Consider the following 24,291-nt stretch of genomic DNA (forward strand, 5'->3'; position numbering starts at 1 on the left):
ACTTGCTCTGAAGACTCCTTCCTTCAGCTTAACAAAAGCCACCCATTTCACAGATGATTTAACTTTGATTAACCTACTCCATTGTAACAGATTATTCTGACAACTGGAATTTCATTCTTTGGTGTTATTTCTAGGTGCAGCTTAATTTACAGAACAGCTTTTCTTTCCATCTCACCAAAATACATCACAATTTTGATGTTAACTCAAAGTAAAAATTCAATGGTTCATTAAACCTAGTCTTAGCATTCATTGACAAGAGATTTGTCATTTTAAAAGTAACTGCTACTTTTATGCATTCTTTACTGCTCAGTTTATAACCTTAGATTCCCTGTCAGAGAAAGCATGGAGTTAACCACTTAGCATATTGCAATGAATATTCATCAATAAATTGATGTGACATGGCAGTCCCATTTTTCAGTCTTCCTGCTCTGTTGCAGTCTTTTTCAGTTTTAAATATATTATAGCTTATCATGTAATAGGGACTAGCTTAGAAAATCTTTAGAATTGTAACACTGTATTTTTGGTCATGTTAATAGTCCTTTAGTATTTATCATATTAGTTTTTAATAAGAGAAGTGTATTTGTTTCAGAGGAACATTCTCTAATCTGATGTTACTGATGTTAGGCATTTTTGCCTAATACTTGGTATATATAGATAATTGTTTAAGATCAGCTTTATAATAAAAATACTATGTTTTGCAGTTTCTAAAAACAGCATTTCTTAGAATGCTGTTCTTTTGTTTTTATGTTCCTTGAAATTTTATCTAGCTTAATCACTTTTATGAAGCTTGGGTTTAAGTACCTATTCATAGTTTTTAAGTCAGTTTTTAATCCATGTGTAAAAAGGTATGTACATTCATTCTAAAATAAAATCCTGAAAATGTGTATTTAAATAGTTGATACTCATTATTCAGCTACAACTAAAATAATCTATATGGGCAAATAAGGCATGGGAAATGCCATTTAGTAGGCAAGTATAGATCACTGTCTAACATACTTCATCTACATTTTAAATTTGAAAAGGAAAAGAGTGTCTATAAACAAGATCTTTTCTGTTAAATATGTAGATTATGAGGTCACTTAGCACTAAAGTACTGACCATATGCATTATGACAGGAATTTGACACCTGTCATTGGAAATGGTACTTAGAAGCCGTATAATGCAACAAACTTGAGGGAAGAGAATATGATGTGTGTAGGAGGCTGTAATTTATAATTCACAATGCTTAAGAATAACCTGTCCAGGGTGACTCAAAATCCCTATCTTTGATTTTAAGATTTACATACAGTGAACCCTACTAGTACACAAAATTGATTAGGATGACTGATAGTATTAGCAGAAAATTGGAAAATGTATATGTTCTCAGACTTAATTTTTAATTGAAGTAAATATCTTATTATTCTAAAAGTCAACTTTAAGTTGAATATAATTAAGTTATTACATTACACATGCAGGTGACTTTATGGTAGAATGTCATCCTGATGTTTGAGCAGTATTGTAAGAATTGTTACCAGTTATACTGTTTTCAGATTAATAATCCGTTGTATATGAGAATTCATCTAAAAAGAAGTACCGTCTTTCTGTTTCTCTGTGTGATTATTTTGCCAAAAAAAAGCTTTCATTTTTTTTTTTAAGTAGCACAAAAGCTGTAATTGGCATGCTTTGTAAGGAAGTGTCAATGTGCAAGAGAGTGGCGATCGCTAAGAATTCTTTTACGTGTTCTTTCCCCTTTGCACCACCGCCTCCTCAGCGGGGTCACTGAGATCACTAGCTTTTCTTGAAATGGCCATTTTCACTGGCAGGTGCATTATACCCTGTATTTTCAGATTGTTTTTCCATTCTGAATGTTTGGCAGGTTGATTGCTCTGGCTGCATTGACGGAGAAAGGGCTGACAAATGCGGTTGGGCTGGCTGAAAAGACAGTGATTACTGTTTTCCTTTGTGGCTGATTGAGGCCCTTGAAAGGAAAAATTTTAACCTTCACCATTTGGTTCAAAAGTATGAGCATATATTGAAATCATTCGTGCCATTTATCCTAGTTCTGTAAACTTGTCAGAACGTAAAAATCGCTCACTTTCAAGTAATGTAGGATTGGCATATGTCATTATCATTTTGATTAAGTTGGAGGCTGTATCATTGTGTGCATTATACAGTGTCATTTAAAGCTTTCTTTCCTACAGGTACAGTTATATTTTTATTGCTTATACTATAGAGTTAGAAAGATTTTCATAGCTCTCCAAACCTAACACCATGTGTGTGGTTTGGCAGCTGGTGTGGCCTACAAGCTGCATTTTGTTTGCAGGGTAAAGGCTTATCTGTAGGCCTCCTAGAGTGCGGGTAATTGCACAGGCTCGCCATTGGGGAGAGACAGGATTGGAAGCAGTGAAGCGGAAGAATGTTACGCCATCCCATTGCCACCTTGTAGCAGAAAGACACAATCCCAGCAGTGCCATCTGGTTGTTGCTATCTAGTCAGCTGGCCTGGCTGCTGGGACCATGACTTGGCAGCTGGTTCTCATCCTTGACCATTCTTTTGTGTACATTGTATGTATGTGTGTTTTAGATAATTTTGAACATGGGTGGGGGAAATGACTATTACTAACAAGTAAAGTCCCCCTTATTGAATAGGCTCTCATTACTTAAGATGCACTCTGCTGCAGACGCCTGCTGCCATTGCCTTATAGACAAATGACACTTCTGTTTAGCCAATAAAAATAAGCATTTTCTTCATAAAAATCCATCTCAGTATGTAGTGAAAGAGAAGGTAGGCAGAGTTGTATGTTCTATAACATTTTCAAATAAGTGATTTTAAGTTATTTCCTGGTTTGGGAATGTAAGAGGAGATTTAGTAATTAAAAAAGTATTATTATGAACATTGTACCTTATCTCAATATACGTTTTTATTCAAGTTAAGAAAACATTATTTTAGGTGCTTATTGCCACATCTTATAACAGTAGATAATAAGACTTACATTTAAAATGACAGAATAGAAAATGTGGTCTCATAGCTATTATCTTTAAAATCTGTCTCTCAAATAGCAACCTGAGAGTTAATGTAAGTCGTCTTTATGCCATATGAAGACCCATTAAACACTGATGGTTTCAGATCACAAGTAAGCAGCCAGCTCTGTGGGCTATTTTAGACATTTGATTTTCTTCATTCTACAGCATTAATGTGTCAGCACGCTACATAAAACTGTGCAGGAGTTGCATGTTGTTCTATCTGGAATGATAAATGCTTGCAAGCTTTTTGAGATTTCTGTGAGGAAGTCATCCTAGTTGCTTATATATCTTATTTCAGTTTATGTAGCTACAGAATTTGGTATGACTGTTGATGAGGCGTCACATGGTATGTATAAAAACTAAGAGGTTACACTAAATTCTTTATTTAAAATTGTGTTGATAAAATTCCTATTATTTGTACTTATTCTGTCTTATCAATGGTTTACTTTTGCTTTTATCTAAAGAGTTGTGATGTCTTCTGAAATATTACTTCAAAAGTTTTCAGTTATTTTTACAAAAATAATTTTTGTGTTTTGTTCTGTTTTCTCAGATGAAGAGGAAGAAGATGACGTAGTGACTCCTAAACCACCTATTGAACCTGAAGAAGAGAAGACTTTAAAGAAAGATGAAGAAAATGATAGTAAAGGTATCTTAAAGAATTTAACTTTAAAAAACTTTTTTGATTCCTATTAAGATTTATTTTACTATTTAGATGTTAAAGTAAAATAAAACGCTGTAAAGCAAAGAGGTGAATCTGGTTGAAAAAGAATGTGTGGCATTCGTTGATCCAAACTGCGATAGTGAGTTGACACAGTTTGACTGACAGAAATCAGACTTCAGAGAAACATTTGTTTTCTAGCTCCCCCTCATGAGCTCACTGAAGAAGAAAAGCAACAAATCTTGCACTCTGAGGAATTTTTAAGTTTCTTTGACCATTCTACAAGAATTGTAGAAAGAGCTCTTTCTGAGCAGATTAACATCTTCTTTGACTACAGTGGAAGAGATTTGGAAGACAAAGAAGGGTAATGTTTAATTGCTAAAATTATGATTCAGCAATGTTAAATTTCTTTAAGATTAAGAGTGAGAAATTGTAACACTATCGTTTTTGGGTTTGATCTTTTTCTGTAGAGAGATTCAAGCAGGTGCTAAACTGTCATTAAATCGGCAATTTTTTGATGAACGTTGGTCAAAGCATCGGGTTGTTAGTTGTTTGGATTGGTCATCTCAGGTAAATTTTAACAAAATTGGCTGCTATTGACTCATTTTTGAATTATAATTAGCAGGTAAGTTTAATTATGGAAACTTTGTGTAATTAAATTAATATATATCATTTAAAATAATGGATGATGGTTTTAATGTTATCTATATTCATTATGTCTCATGCACTTTGGAAGAAAGGATTGGAAATATTATTTATATTTAAAACTCAAGATTTTATTCATGCCACAACCCAGTTTTATTGATTAAAATTGCTCACTAAATGCTTTGGATAAAATTGCAATGTGTATTTTTAATACAATGTTTTACTGTTAAATAACTGTGCTAATTTAAAGTGTACTAACATCCCAGTGAGCATAACCGTAGAGATTCTTTCTTGGTGAAATGTTAGGTATTTGTATTTTCAGAATAATTTGATAATGACAGTTGAGTAACTAGGAATGCAAAACAGTTCTTATTATGCATAGCTTTTTCTTCCCACTTGATTCATACGAGCAGTATCCTGAGTTACTCGTGGCTTCCTATAATAACAATGAGGATGCTCCTCATGAGCCTGATGGTGTGGCCCTTGTATGGAATATGAAATACAAAAAAACTACTCCAGAGTATGTGTTTCACTGCCAGGTAAGATGGTCTTTTAACAGTCTTCCCCAAGTTTAAGAATTCATTAATGAATTTAGACAAGTGCCTTTTTTCTTTTCTTGTCAACATAATGATTTCATTGGAGTGGCATCTACTAAGCCACCCCATATTTGCAAGCAGATGTTAACAGAAAACTGAAGACTTCTCAGTTCAACATGATCTGCCTTTTGTAACTTTTCTGACATCTCTTATAATGTTTAATCACACCTAAAGCCCTTTGCAGTTGTGATTTTCTGTTATTGTGATTGATTGTATAAAAGGAATCTTTTATAAAATGTCTCTTCTACAGGGAGTTTCTCAGGAACTTATTTGCTGAATATACAATTAGATGGTTGGCCCACTGAATTACTTATACGTGGCCTGAGGAGTTGGAGCTAGATGGTTTTAAGTAGAAACATATGTTTGAAGTAGGAAACAGATGCAGATTTTTAAGGTGGATTTAGTGGAAGTTTAGAATTTGCAAGTGTTTTCTCATTGCATAAGTTATAATCTTTTAATAATATATAATCTGAAAAAACACTTCACTGAGTCAAAACTAGCATATACTCTGTCAGATTATTGTCAGAGACTAATGCAGAGCCAGTCATCTTTTGATTAAATACTATAATCAAATGAAATAATTTTTTGCTTTCTTTGATAAATTCCTCAAACATATTTATATAAATAGTCATTACAGTTGACTTTTAAGCAAAAAATATTCTAAAGATATATTTTTGTATTCTGAAACAAATTGAAATTTTTAAATCTATTTACTTGTTTTTATAACCTCTAATACCTCACAATAGAGGAGGAAATATTTTGGATACAGATTTATTTTTATAACTTGTCAGGCTTCTTCCCTTTGAACCTTAAGTATAAAAATTTTACTTATTTTTAGTCAGCTGTGATGTCGGCTACATTTGCAAAATTTCATCCAAATCTGGTTGTTGGTGGTACATATTCAGGCCAAATTGTGCTGTGGGATAACCGTAGCAATAAAAGAACTCCAGTGCAAAGAACTCCACTGTCAGCTGCTGCACACACAGTAAGTAAAGAGGTTATTTCCATTAGACTTCTGTGCTCCTTCGCCATTAAATAGTTAATAGTGTCCATCAGAGTACTCTCAGAATGTGTTTCCTTTGATATAAGAATTCCTCATTATTTAGCAACCAAGAACAAAGGCCTTTTTCTGTGTTATTGGAAACCCGTTTTAGTAGAAACTCATTTCTAAGACAAACTTTTATTAATCAACAGAGTAGCATCAAACTTCACATTAAAAATACCCTTAAGATATGAGACTCTTGATATGAAACAATACCTGTGATTATACAGTAAAAATTGTTTCATTTTATGGTAAACTAATCCCAGAAAACTTTCTCTAATCTCTTTCTTTAGCATCCTGTATATTGTGTAAATGTCGTTGGGACACAAAATGCTCACAATCTGATTAGCATCTCTACTGATGGAAAAATTTGTTCATGGAGTCTGGACATGCTTTCCCATCCACAGGTAGGTTAAACTTGGAAAACTCTGAAATTTTGCGGCAAATGTTATTTTTTAAGTCTATGTAACCCCCAGCTTATGTTTTTCATAAATATTTTATAATAGTTTTGTGGTAACAGTTTATAAACCTAAATGTGTTAAAATAAAGTTTGTGTGTATACTTTTATTTTCAAACCTGCTTCATTTAGTCAAAATAAATTTGTTAGTAGCATAATAAAATAATTGTTTACAAATCAATTAAAACTAGAAGTTTCTCTTAAAAATTAAAAATTGAAAGTTTGCAAAATAATTTCCTCAATTTTTTGGTGTAGGATAGCATGGAATTAGTTCATAAACAGTCGAAGGCAGTAGCTGTGACATCTATGTCCTTCCCTGTTGGAGATGTCAACAACTTTGTTGTTGGGAGTGAAGAAGGTTCTGTGTACACAGCGTGCCGCCATGGCAGGTAAATCTAAACTGGAATTTGCAATTATTTAAAATTCTCCCTTGAATAATCTCATTAAAACAAACTGCCTCTTATTTGAGTAGAAATCTGTCCTAGAACCACTCGTTATTTGTGACCAATTATTTGAATTCAGGTATATAAAATTAAAATTTAAATACTTTTTAAAAATGTTATTTTTAATCATTATGTGTTCTAGATTTTGAGGGTTGTGGATTTGTATGTATGCATATGCTTACAGAAATTTGTGGTAGGAAGTAACATTCAGCAATTACAAATGCAGTATTCAGGGGCCCGCCTGGTAGTGTAGTGGTTAAGTTTGAGCACTCCACTTCAGCGGCCTGGGGTTCTCAGGTTTGGATCCCAGGTATGGACCTACACGCTGCTCTTCAAACCGTGCTATGGCAGTGTCCCAAATACAAAATAGAGGAAGATTGGCAAAGATGTTAGCTCAGGGACAATCTTCCTTAAGCAAAAAGAGGAGGATCAGCAACAGATGTTACCTCAGGGCCAATCTTCCTCACCAAAAAACAAAACAAAATGAAACAAAAAGCCCACAAATACGATATGCACATGCCACATACTGACCTTTAAAGTTGTAAATAGGATTTTCAGCTGTTTTCCCATTTCGATTTATTTGGACTTTGAGCTTTAGTTCTGTCCTCCTGATAATTGTACAGTAATGTCACGTACACGTTTTAAATTGACTACTATTTCTCCTGCTGTTCAATCTGTTTTGAAATTGTCTAGCTGTACCTTATCAATTGCTTCCTTAAAAAACATTGAGTGTCTGGATTTCATCTCAAATATCAGATCACCTTCACTTCCAAGCTTTTGATTTAAAAGTAGCCCATATTTTCTCTCTTACGTGTAGCAGCCCTTTGTCTCTATTCTACCACCTCAGATATTGAACTTTCAAGTTCTGTCATCAACAGCATGATACTCATGGTTTCAAAATGTACTTACTAGTACTATTATTAGTTTATTAGTAATAAACTAATAATTATCATTAGTAATATTATCAAATCTGGATAGAGTAACACTCAGCATAAGTTATTCTGACGTGTTATGAGCACAGTTAAGTTTGTTGAAATTATGTCAAAGTCTGATATATAAAGCCATAATAAAATTTTATTTATAAGTGGTCTACTTAGAAGAGATTTCCCTAACATTTTCACTTTTATGAAATAGCAAAGCTGGAATCAGTGAGATGTTTGAAGGACATCAAGGACCAATCACTGGCATCCATTGTCATGCAGCTGTTGGAGCAGTGGATTTCTCACATCTTTTTGTCACTTCGTCATTTGACTGGACAGTAAAACTTTGGACAACTAAGGTATCTAAACAGATGTCTGCTCATTTGCTTAGGTTTTTGACACAAGGTGGTGCTGTAGTACCACATAGGACAGAAAGCTTTCTAATGGCTTAGAGTGATTTACTGATAACTCGAACCTGATAAGAAGTTACACAGAGCATGAGTGAGCTACCAGAGGTTGTAGTTTTCATAAAAGTGTGCTGACAAATATGGTAACCCCACATATAACCAAAGACCAGTCTATTCACTACTTCAAGCTTTTCAAGTACAGAACTATTTATCCTGTGTTGGGGAAAAAGCATAACACCTCACGTAACTGTCATACAGCCCAACATAAAAGCCATACATTTGCTCTTTGGAGAGCTTTTAGAGACTTGTTCAGAACTACAGTGGCTTATAGAGCTGATGGAAAATCCGGGTAGAGTAAAATCTGTCTTATCTGGAGAAAAGACAGATAAAAACTGATGTACAATAAGTCCTTTACAGTAAGACTGTACATAATAAACTCGAATCATTAAGCAAGTATTGTGTAAAGGCATGGACACCTATATATTTTGCTTTCGACAATAAATAGTTTGTTTTGGTTTTAATAAGCTTTAGTTATTCGAAAAACCCACTTGTGTTATAAAGTGCTTCCTCATCCTCCAGCAATTCCAGATAAATGTGACTTTGCCCTTCCTCACTGAAAGTCTTGAGGCAAATCCAGGTAGAGAACATTACTTCCTGTGATAGGCCTTGTACTTTCATTTGACCTCACTTTAAAATTAGAGCTCCTTGACTTTGCTGTCTACCTTTTCTGCAGTATTACATTGTTGCTGGCAAGGTTTCGTATTTGAAATATCAGATTCTAAGTTAAATTTTATGCTGTATTTTTTCATGTTTCCATCTGCCTTATCCTATATGTTGACCTTTTGAGTAATGCATCATAAGACAAAGTTAGGAGATCTTACTTGATTCTTTAATTTCATTGAGAAAAACTAGTGGTCTTTAGAGATGTTCTTCACTATTCCAGTGAACTGATATTTATTTGTCAAATGCTGGCCTCAGAAATCTGGGATGAACTCACTGTTCACTCTTGTCCTTTCTTAATGCCTTTTTTCAGTCTAATATGAAATAAGTTAGAAAACTTTGACTCTAAAAGCTTGCCTTTTAAAATTGAACATTTTCAGGTTTGGCATTAGAAGGCATAAAAATAGCACTTACTTAAGTCTAATGAAGGAAACATATAGAAAAGTGCTTAACACAGTGTCTAGCATGTAATAGGCACTTAACACTGTTCAGTTCCTCCTTTTCCTTTCCATGGGGGTCAGACAGAGCTAAATGTGTTTAGTCAATCATCTGTTCTCTTTCTTGGATTATTCTTGAATTTTTGAGAGCTTTTAATGAGATTTATACAGTGGGAAAAAGTAGAGGAAGAAGATTCACACAATCACAAGCAAAGAAGTACATCAGCTAGCTAGTAAAACCAAAGCGAGATGTAGAATTGGAAACATGAAGCCCACTGTTTCTCTGTTTCTCTGATGAGCTTTCACCTTAACAGTCCTTTAATACAGACGCACGACACAGTACATCTTTGTTAGGTTGTTGGCCAGCTTCCTTTTCCAGTAATTGAAAAGACTCTCTTATCTATTTGTAGATTTATTATTATTTTTAATATCTCAGGGATTCAGTTTGCCACCCTTCTCTTAGCTTTAAATTTGAGGATTCCATCCTTACATATATTACCAACAGGACTGAAAAATGAAGAGTTGTCTTACCTAAACAAGAACAGAACTTATATCTGTGATAGAAGACTGATTGATGCTTGCCTTTGTGGTACTACACAGCTGACTGATTGGTGGTTGATAGTTTTTGTTTCTGTATTTTGCTGTATTTCAACTTAGAACTGCCTTCTGAATAAGAATGACAGGCAGGCATATCTCTCTTTGCTAATTGAGGTAGGCATTGCTTTCTTCCGTGAGCTTCATATAGAGGACTCATTTATTTATTCAACCATGATACGTGCCTCTCCCCTCTCCCCCACACATATATCTCTCTCCAATGTTAGTGGCTAAAGGATGGGCCGACACAGAACAGGGTATTTTTATACATGCCCAAGGGCCCTCTAAAACTTTATCAGGAGAATTACCTTTACAATTTGTTCTAACTTTTCTGCACACAGATAGTTCTACTCTGTGAAGGATAGAACGGCAACAATCTGCTGAGTAAAATTTTTTTTTTATTTGGCCATATCATGGCTCCCAATGTCATTGTCTTGATTTGGATTTATACTACATGGTTAATTATGTTGCTGGTATTTATTTCTACCCTGCCAAAAAACTTGATAGAGGGCCGGCCCCGTGGCCAAGTGGTTAGGTCTGTGCACTCCGCTGCAGGCGGCCCAGTGTTTCGTTGGTTCGAATCCTGGGCACGGACATGGCACTGCTCATCAAGCCACGCTGAGGCAGCGTCCCACATGCCACAACTAGAAGGACCCACAACGAAGAATACACAACTATGTACCGGGGGGCTTTGGGGAGAAAAAGGAAAAAAAAAACAAAACAAAAACAAAACACAAAAAACAAAAAAAACTTGATAGAGCTTCTGTGCTCTCCAATACAGTGGTAATGAATAATAGGCAAGATTTTAAAATAATGTCTTTTTAAAAACATTGCTCCAGGGGCCAGCCCTGTGGCTGAGTGGTTAAGTTCGTGTACTCTGCTTTGGCGGCCCAAGGTTTCACTGGCTCAGATCCTGGGTGCAGATGTAGCATCACTCATCAAGCCATGCTGAGGCAGCGTCCCACATAGCAGAACTAGAAGGACCTACAACTAGAATATACAACTATGTACTGGGCGGCTGTGGGGAGAGGAGGAAGAAGAAGAAGGAAAAAAAGATTGGCAAGAGCTGTTAGCTCAGGGCCAATCTTTAAATAAATTAATTAATTAAAAAATAAAAACTAAAAACATTGTTCCACATCCATTTTAAGCTTTTTAAACTAGAATGTTCACATTCATGAATTTAATAGACTTTAAATGTTTTTCTTCTCTGGCCCTACTTTTTAAGTGTTTTCTGACTCTGGGAATTGAGCACCCATAAACTGGAAGAATGAATCATTAGATATTGCTGTATCTTTGGGTCCTTTAAGATCTGGCTCTGCTCCAATAGCAAACAAATTTCCTTCTTTTTCTGCCTTTCAATATGTCCTCTAAAAATCCCTAGAAATCTCAATTAGGCACTGTCTCAAATTTAGTGTAAAGTTATCTACTTCTGTAGTCAGCTTGTAATTCTTGCCTAGTCAGGATTTTATAAGGCAGTGCCAGAGTTCTGGGTTGTCAAATTGTTTTCATTACTTTTTTGAACTCATTTTTAGTAAAAAAGATAAAGATAGATGATTTTCCACATTTTGGTGAAGTTTAAACCAGCCAAGACATTGCCTCTAATATGTTTGGAGGACACTCTTACCTTTTCAAAATACCAAATTTGAAAATTCACAACGAAAGCACTTTGGCAGGCCTGAAAAATGATAGGAACACTGTATAAGGAGTGAAATCTTCTTGAAAGTAACCTGAAGTTTCCATAAGAGCTTGATTAGGGGTAGACCTGGTAAATTAGCTTAATGTTCCACCACATTTAACCATACTCGTTACAGATTACTCTGAAAAGAATTATTTATTTGAGGGACAAAATGTTTTAATGCATGCATAGTATATTCTAGTCTCAGAACAAATGCCTACCAGAACCATATTTACTATAAAATGACAAAATTAAGATCATTAATGTGATAATTTCTTAGAATAGGTAGAGTTCAGACTTTTGTAGTCCATACACACCTTAAAATTTTTTCACAGTCTCTCATGTCTTAAATTCCCTCCTTATTTTAACAGCTTACCTATTTAACTGTCAGAGAATACAGCATTAAAACAGGGTTAAAGAGATTTTACTAATGCTTGGAAAAGCAACTATGCACATATTAGACAAGTTGAAATAAAAAAATGCTTTGAAGTTGGGGTGTTTCTTGGGGAAGACTGGCTGACCATTGGGATCCAGACTTCCATGGCAGCATTTACCACAGAACTTGCTGCTGGCCAGTGTCCAGCCTGTCCTTTGCATGTTCAGAAACTCAGTTTTGTCAGAGTTGATTAGCTAGGGAGTGCTGACTGGAACTAACAGGCTCCTGAGACACTGATACATTGGAGAAGGCCAATTTATTAATTTAGAGTGAGAAACAACTGCCAGAAGGCCCTGATACTCATGCTGGCCTGACCAGCTCATTGTTTCCCTGTAGACAACCCACATGGGAAGCCAAATTATAATCAGAAGATTGCTTGGTGAGCAAGGAAGTGGAACAAAAGAAGTTTTCTCATTTGAATGTTTAATGGCATCAAGCACAGATAGCCTGATTCATTCATCTTCGCGTGGAGATAGCCTTGCCCTGGGTGGTAATTCTCAGAATCCGTTGGCTGCAACACTCTTTCTCTCCTGGACAATGCTTGAATTGGGCACTATCTTCATTTTTCCTGTAAGACTCTGCTTCTTTGTATTTCCATTGCTTCTAACAGACACATTTCTTCTCAAAAGGTTAGTATCTTCAGTCAGGTTATATAGGAAGGTATTTCTGACATTGGGATCATTTCTTTTTAAAGAGAATCTGTTTATTTCTGTTCTGATCTAAGTGAGGACATAGTTATTTCCCAGTTCTCTGGAGAGCATCGCACTATGTTCATGTATTTACTGTAGGGACTCTTTTGGTTCTTAATCTAGAACTCCCCAGTTACCCCAGAAAAATACGTAATTACTATGTTAGTTTCTTAGGATTGCTGTAACCTTGCCACAAACTGGATGGCTTAAAACAACAGAAATTTATTCTCTCACATTTCTCAAGGCTAGAAGTCCAAAATCAAGATGTTGTCAAGGTTGGTTACTTTTGGAGTCTTTGAGGGAGAATCTGTTCCACGCCTCTTTCCTAGCTTCTGCTGGTTGCCACCAATCTTGGTGCTTCTTGGCTTGCAGCCGCATCACTCCAGTCTCTGCCTCTGTCATCACATGGTATCTCCCTGTCTGTGTCTGTCCAAGTTTTTTCTTCTTGTTAGACAATAGTCATGCTAGATTTAGGGCCTACTCTAATGCAGTAGAGTGCAGTTGATTACATCTGCAAAGACCTTGTTTCCAAATATCACTATATTTACAGGTTCCAGGTAGACATGAATTGGGGGGGGAGGACACTATTCAACACAACACATAACCTTAAAGAACTCAGAAAAAACTATGGCTTGTCCCTTGACCATACAGTGTTTATTCTCACCACTGTACCAGAATGAGTTACCTGTACTTATTCAAATGCTATCATTCATTCAAAGAAGCCGTTTGTTTTGATTCATTCGTTTGGCAAATATGTTTGCAAGCCTTTTATTTGTAAGAGTTTTAGAGCCATGGTGACCCTTTAGACATTATCTAGCTCGGTGGTTCTTAGTTTTAGTCATGTTAGAATTACCTGGGCAATTTTTGAAACTTTTGGTGCTCACCTAGCACCCCAGACTAATTGAAGAAGAATATCTAAGGGGGAGACCCAGGCAACAGCATATTGTAAAAAATTCGCCAGGGTTAAGGGGATTACGATGTACAGTCAAGGTTCAGAACTACTGATATGAAAACTTTGTTTTATAAATAAGGAAATAAGGGCCTAGGATGATGAAGTGACTTTTCCAAAGCTTTAAAGCTAGTTATTGGTAGCCCTGAGACAAGAGTCCAAGTGCTGTGCCCTTTCCAACTCTTCTCCGCTGCCTCTCTGCCGCTTAAGCAGAAGTTCTCTTTAAATTAAGAAAAAGTATTACTGTTAAAAAGTACTTGAAATGATCCATTTGGGATTTTAATTTGCAGTATCATATATAAAATTAACATTATGAAGCAATATTTGGTGTTAAGTATGTGCTTTCTTTTTCTGAGGGGAAAAGATTGTTAATCTTTGGATGACTATATTTCTTAAATTTGAAAAAAGTTATAAAAGGTCTATAATCACATTTAAAAAATTTGGGAACATGTTGCCATTTATTGTGTTTTTATTTTTAATGTAATATTATACCCAGTTATAGTGCATCCTACTTCTTTCTCTGGCTGCATTATAGTCTGCTGAGTAGATGAAACATTTTATCTAATCGTTTCCTGAGATATGTAACAATCTTCTTTTTCATCATAAATATGTTTTAATCTAACTTTGCATATAACTTTTTTCATATTTTATTAAAATGGAATCATATAATATGTACTTATTTGTATCTGGCTTTTTTTGCTCAACATTATGTTTGTGAGATTCGTTCATATTGTTGAGTGTAGCTGAGGATCGTTCATTCTCTTGACTCTATACTATTCCATTATGTAAATATACCATATTATTTATCCACTCTATTGCTGATGGTAATTGGGTTGATTCCAGTTTGGGGCTGTTATGAATAGTCTTGCTACGAGCATAGTTTTAGATGTCTTTTGATGGACATATGCACTCATTTCTGTTGGGCATCTACCTAGGAGTGAAATACTTAGCCGTACGTTATGCATACATTTGGCTTTAGTGGATCCTGCCAAGCAGTTTCCCAAAATGGTTTTACCAGTTTATAATCCACCAGTAGCATATGAAAGTTCCCCTTGCTCTGCATTCTTGCCAATACTTGGTATTTTTTGCCTTTTTTCATTTTAATCATTCTGATAGGTATAGTTGCATTGCACTGTGGTTTTAATTTGCATTATCTTGAGACTAATGAGGTTAAGCAACTTACCATGTGTTTATTGGCCATTTTGTGAAGTGCTGATTCAAATATTTTGCCCATTTTTCTATCGATAATCCCTTCTTTAGAAGATTATGTAGACCAATACATACTCTTACAGTATCGAGCATGTGAAAGTGATTGTGAACAACTTCTGTTCTAAGTCTTCGGTGGGGGACCATAAAATTGCCTGAAAATGGGATGTTCTTAAAGTATACAATCATCTCAGGAGTAATAGACCTTAGCACAGTGGTTTTTAATCATTGGTGTGCATCAGCATTGCTAGTGGAGCAACATCAGAAACACTGACAAAGTGCATTGAACACGGGGCCCTGCATCTGGATTTTTAAAAAGCTCTGCAGGTGATTGTGATGCACATCCTAAATTGAAAACCACTACCTCAGATTGAGACTTCATTTGGCATCGTTGCCAAGAAGAGTTATAGGAAAACAGTGATCTTAAGAGGAAAAACACCTCTTAGTTTCTGTTTTTAGCTTACTTTTGTTTTCTTAATTACAAACAAACATTTGTGGCTATTAAGATAATCAAGCTGTTGATATTTGCTATGATATCTGAAAATTTTAAATTCATATTTTTAAATTTTTTATTGTGGAAAATTCTAAGTAGGTATAAAAGCAGAGAGAAGAATATAATGAAGCCATTGTACCCATTACCTCGCTTCCACAGTTATCAGCACGTGACCAATCTTGTTTGATTTATTCCTACATACACTCCCTTCCCACCCCTGGATTATTTTAAAGCAAACTCAGACATATTATTTCATCTATAGATATTCAGTATGTACCTCTAAAAAATCTTTAAAAGTCTTTTACAAAAAGCCATCATAACTAGCATATCATTATTGCACCCCCGAAAACAAACAGTGATTTCTTAAATTTCGTCAAATAGCCAATCAATGTTCAATTTTTAAAATTTTTTAGCTATTTCTTTATTTGAAGCAGGATCAAACTGAGGTCTGTATATTTGCGATTGATATATCTTTTGAGCCCCTCTCTTAAAATAGAGTTTTCTTCCCACTCTCCTTTGCTTGCTTTGTTGTTGTTGAGGAAGAAACCAGGTTAGTTGTCCTGTTAGAGTTTCTCACAGTCTGGATTTTACATTCTTATGGTCTTGTTTATATTGTTGAGTATAGTTGTAGACTGTTTACACTTCTCTAGAGAGAAGCTTACCCTCATGAGTCTTTATGTTGACATCTCTTCAGTCTTTTTGGTCATCTGAAGCTCATTCTGTAGTAAATTCCTCAGGAGGTGTTGTGAGTGCATTACTCCCATATTCACAAGAGTCTGGTTATGAAGATCAGTTTGGCTGTATATAAAATCCACAGTTTACATTTTTTCCTTTGATTACCTTAAATATGTTACTCTGTTGTCTTTAAGCAAAAAGCGTTATTAAAAAGTCTGGTGACAATCTGATTTTCTTTTCTTTTCCTGTGACTTGGTCTTCTTTAAAACCTACGAGTGATCAAATGATTTTTTTCTTTTTCTTTAAAGGATCAATTGGCCTAGATACACAGAATATTCTTTAATATGTAGTGTCAGGCTGTCTTTTGTTTTAGGAGCGTTCTCTTGAATTATTATTTTTGCTATTTGTTCTGTAGTTTGCTTTGGTTTTCTTCTTCAGGACCTGCCATTCTAGGTATATCTTTGTTATCTTCTTTATCACTTTTTTAAAAATTCACTTTATCTCTTTTTTCTTTAAGTAACAGTGTTATTGAGATATAATTCATAAACCATCAAATTCACCCTTTTAAAGTGTACAGTTCATTGATTCTTAGTATATTCACAGAGATGTGCACTGTCACTATCTAATTTTAGAACATTTTCAAATTCCAGAAAGAAACCTTATGCTCATTAGCAGTCACTCCTTTTTCTCCTCTCTCAGCTCCTGGAAACCACTAATCTACTTTCTATTTCTGTGGAACTTCCTATTACGGAACAGTTCATGGACATTTCATGGAATCATACAATATGTGACTGGCTTCTTTAACTTCTCAAGGTTCATCCTTATTGTAGCATGTATCGATACTTCATTCCTTTTATGGCTGAGTCCTATCCCATTGTATGGATATATCACTTTTTGTTTATCCATTCACTAGTTGATGAACATTTGGTTCTTTCTACTTTGGGGCTACTATGAATAATGCTGCTGTGAACACTCCTGTTAAAGGTTTTGTGTGTGTGTATGTTTTCATTTCTCTTGGGTATATACCTAGGAGTAGAATTGTTGGGTCATATGTTAACTCTAGCATTTTGAGGAACTGCCAAACTGTTTTTCAAAGCTTCTGCACCAATTTACATTCCCAACAGCAATGTTTGAGGGTTCTGATTTCTCATATCCTCACCCACACCTGTCATTATCTGTCCTTTTATTATAGCCGTCCTAGTGTTATGAAATATCTCATTGTGGTTTTGATATGCATTCCCCTGGTGGATAATCATATTGAGCATCTTTTCAAGTGCTTATTTGCTGTTTGTAGATCTTCTTTAGAGAAATGTGTATTCTAATCCTTTGCCCAATTTTTAATTGGGTTATTTGCGTTTTTGTTAATGAGTTGTAGGAGTTCTAGATACAAGTCACTTATCAATATATGATTTCCAAATATTTTCTCTCATTCTGTAGGTTGTCTTTTCACTTTCTTGAGGGTATTGTTTGAGCACAGGAGTATTTTATTTTGATATAGCCCCATTTATCTACTTTTTCTTTTATCGCTTATGCTTTTGGTTTTGAATACAAGCAAGAAACCATTGCTGAGTCCAAGGTCACAATGATTTACTCCTATGCTTTCTCCTAAGAAGTTTATAGTTTTACCTCTTATATTTATATCTTTAATACATTTTGACTTAATTTCTGTGTATGGTGCGAGGAAGGAGGGGTCCGACTTCATTCTTTTGCATGCACATATCCAATTGTCCCAGCATCATTTGTTGAAAAAAAATTCTTTTCTCATTTATTGTCATAACACCATTATCGAAGATCTGCCACAGTGACTTTGTTTGTGATTTGACTTAGATCCTTTTTGGTTGCTTATTGTCTATTAGTGAAATGAGCTTTTCTCTACTTCTAGGAGGGAGAGAGTGGGCAAGGATAGCTTTCCAGTTTCGTAATCTAGGTTAAGCTCTTCTGTGTTTTTTGCAAAGTGAATATATATCTGTATCCATCTGTCTCGTACTTTCTGAGACGTGCCTTTTCTTTTCTCTCCACCACTTTTATCTGAACCTTCTCTTTCCTTTGTCCTATTGTGCCGTATTCCATAACTTGGATTCTACTCCCAGCGGTTTCTCTTTGGTGAGACTTTGTCTTGAAAGGGAGCTTTGGTTTATTAACTTTTAGAGTTTACAGGGCTCAGATTGCACCATTAAACCTTACTTATATCACATTGAAGTCTGCTTGCATTTATTTATAAATGGGATCTGTCAAACTCCCTCCCAGTTCCTACTGCTGTTCTCAGACTGGCCCCTACACTGTCCAGTGAGCATTCGCCGTTGACTATGAGGCTCTTCTTTGCTGTTCTCCAGGTGTCAGAAGCCCTTGTACCTTCCCACAGTCTTCCCGCACAGATGCTCATACTGTGCAGGTCTTGTAGTAGTCAGAGGTTTGTTGCCACCCACTTACATTTGGAGTTTTGTCTCCTGATTTTGTTGTAGATGCTGTCTGTGAATCTTTACTTTTGCTATCATCATTGCTTTGTCTGGGCTTATTGGGAGATTTAGCGGAAATTCAAAAAGTACACTGCCATTGCTATCATCTTCCCAGAATCCTCTTATTGACAAATGTTTTTAAAGTACATTCTATTCCCTTTCTTGAACAGTATGATGTCTACAAGTTAAAAAAAAAATTCAACCCAATAGTTGATTATTAGTTCATAACTCTGGGTAATTCTGTAGTGAAACAAATTATAGGAACTTTTTCTAGGCTGAGTTAAATATCGTAAAATTTTATCATACTTGTTGAATGTATGTCATATTTTGACAGTGCTAAGAATCAACTTTTCTTTTCAGAATAACAAGCCTTTGTACTCATTTGAAGATAATTCAGACTATGTTTATGATGTTATGTGGTCACCCACCCACCCAGCCTTGTTTGCCTGTGTGGATGGCATGGGGAGGCTGGATTTGTGGAATCTCAACAATGACACCGAGGTGAGCAGGAAAATAACAAAAATTGCACTGAAAAATAGAAAATTGGAGATTTATTGAATAATTTGTGAAATTCCTTTTATCCCAAGGAATGTGAAAGGGCCCCGTGATTGTATCTTTATCACAAAGAAACCAAATCAGCTTTGTACCCTAAATAATAAACAGCATGCTGTGCGGTACTGAAGGGAGAAATAATGTTGCCAAGAGCACTGGGGCATTTCCTTTTACTTCTGAAAAGCACTATCATGTCTCTAATGTCCTGGCAAAGTCTCATTCATAAGGCAACTGGGATATTTTTCATTCATAGTCTAGAAAGCAGATAGTTTCAGGCTGTTGAAATATGTTAACCTTAATTCTGAATTACTAAATTATCTCTTAGCCTTGATAGAGCTGTATGTCATCCATAAACATTAGTCTTAGCCTGACTTGTTTGAATGAAGGAAAAATGTATCTTGATGACTTGTGCTATAAAGGATTGAAAACAGTGTTACGGTTACTATAAAATGAATATAGAAACCGTCAAATTTCCTAATTGTTAATACTAAAATCACTTATTGACAGTGAAATTTAACTGCAGCTATTATTTATTTTTAGCCAAGTGTATTTTTACCAGCTTAGAGAGGCTTAAAATTCTTAGAATTAGCAGTTTTATCATTAACAGTAATTTTTCTCTGTAACAATTTTGGCATTCTGGAGAGTTAAATTAATCATTTGGGGATGACTGGCATCAATTAGAAGGATTATTTTTTAATCAGATTTCAAAAATTTTAAAAATTTTATTGTGCTTCTAGACTGAGTCAAACATTTAATGTTAGCTCTGTGTGTGGCAAATAAATCTCTTTCTCCTCAGCATAGGAAAGGTGCAGTCAGATTCCAAGGGGCTGGTGCCATTGTGTTGGTGCCATCGTCCTGCCCTGCTCTAGACAGCTCGTGTGAACAAGGGGCTTTGGAAAGACTCATACTGTACCTTCAGTATGAACTGTTTCTAGAAACTGTGGATTAAATCACAGGTTTCAGCTGACAGAGTTGCAAGCTACAAATGTAATTCCTGTCTTCTAAAATTGAACCATAATCTATTTATGAGGGCTTTTGAAATGTTTCTTTAAAAGGGGGTTTCAGCCATCTGTTTTCAAACAGCTTGATTTCTTAAAGAAGTTAAAACAACAAAGAGTCCTCTATTAAAGGGAAGATCTTTCAAAATGATGTATCCAGTCATGTGAGAATTTCTTATATAAGGACTTAAGTTATTTTCCCAAACCATTTTCAAGGATTGACCATAATGTCATTTATCATATATCACTGAACGGGAAGAAAGTTGGGAAAATTCTTTATGTATTTTCGTCTTTGTTTTAAAAAATGTAGCCAGATTGGAAGAAAGAAGAATTACTGTTTTACATGTTTATAGAAATCTTGATGAAACTTTTAACACTGCACTATATTTTAAATGACTATAGGTACCAACTGCCAGCATTTCCGTGGAGGGTAATCCTGCACTTAATCGTGTAAGATGGACCCATTCAGGAAGAGAGATTGCCGTGGGTGATTCGGAAGGACAGATTGTTATATATGATGTGGGAGAGGTATGGGGTTCACTGCCTATAATTTGACACATCTATTTAGCTTTCACAGCCTTGTAGTGATGGTATCTTCTAGGCTAAAATTAGTCTTTGAGGTTCAGGAATTGTATAAACCATCTGATTGTAAAGGTAAAACTTACTTTCCACCACAGAAGTGAGTCTTGAGATTAATTTTTTTCTAAACTGGATGTCCTGTGTCCCCATGCAAGGGTTGGCTGTATACAGTGCCCAGGAGTGATTTCCTCCTTTTTATCCCTGGGTAGCACCTTCTTCATTCTTTCTTTTGTTATGCCTTATGATTCCCCATCATCTCTGGACACCCCCACAGCCTCTAACAATTGGATCTAGAGGGAAGTAGATGGAATCATTTAGAACAGCCACTTGAACTATCCACAGAGATGGAATTGCTTTGCATCTGCAGTGTCCAATATGGTAGCCACTAGCTACAGATGGCTATTGAACACTTGGGTTGTGTAGCCACAGCTGTGGCTAGTACAACTGAAGAACTGAATTTTAGGTTTTATTTGATTTTAAGTAATATAAACGTAAATAGTCATATGTGGATGGTAGTTACCATATTGGATATCACTGTCCGATCTAATCTAATCTAACCTGGTGGATTTAGAAGTAGACACATCCATTTGCCACACTGAATGGTCTGTGCCCTAATTTAGCAATTCGGATTCCTCCAATATTATAATGATTGTTATAAAAAATATTTGGTCATCGGACTGCTTCAGTGAGGCAAAAGCATACAAACCTCTTTTCCCCTTTTGCTATTGGTACATCACTAAAGTGCGAAGAAGTAGCATACCGTCTGATGAAAGGAGTAAGATATCAAGAAAGGTTATCTTATGCTCCAAACAAAAATAAATACTTATAAGAAACCAGCTTTTATGAACCATGCTTCAAAAACTATTTCATACCAGGAATGGTGCAAGAAGCAAAAATTTTTAAGGAATTCTTCCCCACCTGGAAAATACACGACATGGTGCACAGGAGTTATATTTACAGAGCATAATTGTTATTCTCTCTTGCACTGATGGTGGTAATAGAAAAATCATTTCTGAGGCTGTCACAACACACTTCACAAACACTATCTTTTGTTTCAACATGTTGTAAATTATTGTTATAGTCACTGTAATTATGGAAAGGCCATTCAGGTCAATTATTAGTTTTTAAGGGAAAAATTACTTGAAAACAAACTAAATAATATTAGGTAAGATGGTCTTTTATTTCATTATACATAAAACCTTGTTTTTCTTTTAACAGCAGATTGCTGTCCCCCGAAATGATGAATGGGCACGGTTCGGCAGAACACTCGCAGAAATTAATGCAAACAGGGCTGATGCAGAGGAGGAAGCAGCTGCCCGAATACCTGCTTAGCTCCTGAAAAGGGGATATGTAGCCTTAGTGGATTTGGGGAAGACTCTTAGTAGATCCTAAGACCATTTGCATGCTTCTGTCTAAATGATAGTTCAAAGGAAATTTTGTGGATTAAACCGTGGACTTAATGCAGCAAGCAAATCTTACAATGTCCCTTTTTATATAACATGCATCTCGTTTTGGATTTGTGTCACTTTTAATACAGCTGATTGACTTTACAGAATGCAGCCTTTTCTGAATTCTTATACACAGGTGTATATTTGGTATTAGTTATTCTTTTGAATTCTTTTCAACTTATTAACACTCTATACAGTTATTTCTAAAGCACAGATTAAATAAGTTCTGCATATTTTTAAATAATCACAAGTCCCTCTTATATTTAATGTTCTCACTAACCATAATATGTAGGAATGTTGTTTATTCTTAGCCATAGCATGCATACATCTATACAAGTTCCACTCTAATATCCTGTTTCTTCTTTGTAATTCATGTGATAGCTATCTATAAATAAAAACAAATATGCTTAACTTTTCAAATGTTCATTTTGATTTACTCCTTGCAATTTTAATTTTTCTCTTTTATAAAGTATCTTTTTTTCATATCTTTCTTTAAGCTCCTGTTGAAATCAGCCACCTCAAATCTCATAAAACTTGGTGCCTTAACTATACCATACAGTATACTGTAGATCTCCCAGTGCATTGTGAACTGATGTTTAGATTATGTGTCAGTGAAAAAATTTCTCCTAGGTTAACTTTTGCTTTACTCTCTTATTTTCTTCCCATCTAAGATATATTTAGTATAAAGAATAAACAGAAAGCTGCCTTTTATTTTCACTGATTGAGATTACTGTGTATGTGAGCTCTCTGAGACTAAAACCTTTGAGAGAAATTGATTTCAGGATTGCAATAGCCATGAAAGAAAAGTGCTCAAAGGGATTTTGTCACTGAATCAACTCTACATCTTGAGATCTGTTACCACAAACTTGTCTACAAGTCTGAAAGGTAAGTGATAAATATCTAAGAATTATTGTTGAAATCAACCTTTTTCAGGATTAGAGGAAAGGATGATGATGAGATCTTGATTTTATCTACTTTAAATTGTCCATTTCCTTGATCTTGACCTTTTGTCCTAAAGTTTCTGTCATTTATTCAACAGAACATGAATTAGGAAGGAAGAATAGAAATCAGAATTTGAACATTTTTGTTTAATTTTTTAAAATAATTCTAACAAAGATCTTTTGGGAGCTAAATTTCCAAATAATAAGACTTCTTAACTGTGAGTATTGTATAGTTGAAGGAATAACTGACCAGGAATATTAGACCCAAACTCTAGTTCTAGTTCTGGCATTCATAAGAAGTGTGATTTCAGCCAAGTCTTTCCATCTGTTTATGCCTCCTTCTTTTTAGCTAGGAATTAAGTTTGGATTAGATGATTTCTAAATTTCCTTCCAGCTCTGAAATTATTAATTGTAATTACTTCAGGCTTTTCTCCATTTTTATATATTCAGTTTTCATAAATTAATAACCCGTATTTGCCTATTATATACCAAAGGTAAGTTCTTGATAGCAGCAGGCAAATATCTCAGGTTATTTCATGGTAGCAATGTCTGTGAGTCAAAAGTTCAGTTTCAGCAGGGTCACACTGCCTTTGTATAGAAAAATTCTTGTAATCATTGTAATAGTTATTTTTGCCCTCAGTGTATCAAAATGAATAGGAAAGGGGAAAACATAATTATGACTAAGGTTGCAGATCCAGAGATGTGGCAAATCAGATGCTCATTGGACTCAATTTGATGTGTTCAATGGTCAAAGAATAAAATTGGTAAGTATTTGCAAAAATACTTATCACCAAAGAGTTTTTGCTTTTGGGGAATAACTTCTCCCTCTTCTCTCCAAAAAATGCAGTGTGGATCTTTGCCCATTTAACTTTAGTCTGCGTTTTTAGGAACACACGAATTTAATGTGAGGAATTGCCTTTTAAGGTTGACTATGTAGTACCAAAAGAGAAAGTACTGAGACTATCAATGTTGTGTAAAATCTTCTAACAGATTAAGCTGACTAGAAAAGTGTAGCACAGCTCTTTACATTTTTGGAATTGAAAACCTTATAATTTTGAAAAACATCCAGTTATGGAAATTGTACTTTCTTTGTTACCAGTTACACTTTTTTTCTGAATAGAAAACAAGCCATAGCTTTCTGGCTAATTTCTTACTTGTGTTTATTGTTTGGTTATTCTCTTTTTCAGTGAAAGGTTAAAGACTTTTGGTTACCCTTGTTTGTGTTGAGGAAGAATATTCAGTTTTTCAGACAATAATTAACTTGGAATAAATC

General features: G+C 35.1%; 1 protein-coding gene across 20 annotated transcripts in view; it reads left to right on the forward strand.

Annotated features, from left to right (window-relative positions):
• DYNC1I2 (dynein cytoplasmic 1 intermediate chain 2) overlaps nucleotides 1-22,497 on the forward strand; it is a 51,461-nt gene extending 28,964 nt beyond the window's left edge. For 12 of the 20 annotated variants that reach the window (XM_070580155.1, XM_070580152.1, XM_070580160.1 and 9 more), the window contains 11 exons: nucleotides 3,553-3,648; nucleotides 3,862-4,024; nucleotides 4,131-4,230; nucleotides 4,719-4,844; nucleotides 5,740-5,886; nucleotides 6,237-6,350; nucleotides 6,656-6,789; nucleotides 7,978-8,122; nucleotides 18,861-19,001; nucleotides 20,453-20,578; nucleotides 21,848-22,497. In XM_070580155.1, the coding sequence (XP_070436256.1) occupies nucleotides 3,553-3,648; nucleotides 3,862-4,024; nucleotides 4,131-4,230; nucleotides 4,719-4,844; nucleotides 5,740-5,886; nucleotides 6,237-6,350; nucleotides 6,656-6,789; nucleotides 7,978-8,122; nucleotides 18,861-19,001; nucleotides 20,453-20,578; nucleotides 21,848-21,961 (1,406 nt within the window). In that variant the 3' untranslated portion in view covers nucleotides 21,962-22,497. The remainder of the gene's footprint in view (nucleotides 1-3,552; nucleotides 3,649-3,861; nucleotides 4,025-4,130; nucleotides 4,231-4,718; nucleotides 4,845-5,739; nucleotides 5,887-6,236; nucleotides 6,351-6,655; nucleotides 6,790-7,977; nucleotides 8,123-18,860; nucleotides 19,002-20,452; nucleotides 20,579-21,847) is intronic. The other 8 variants (XM_070580162.1, XM_070580157.1, XM_070580166.1 and 5 more) reach the window with 1 other exon arrangement.
• Nucleotides 22,498-24,291: the final 1,794 nt, after the last annotated feature.

This window comes from Equus przewalskii, chromosome 17, assembly GCF_037783145.1.
Source record: "Equus przewalskii isolate Varuska chromosome 17, EquPr2, whole genome shotgun sequence".
Classification (NCBI taxonomy): Eukaryota; Metazoa; Chordata; class Mammalia; order Perissodactyla; family Equidae; genus Equus; species Equus przewalskii.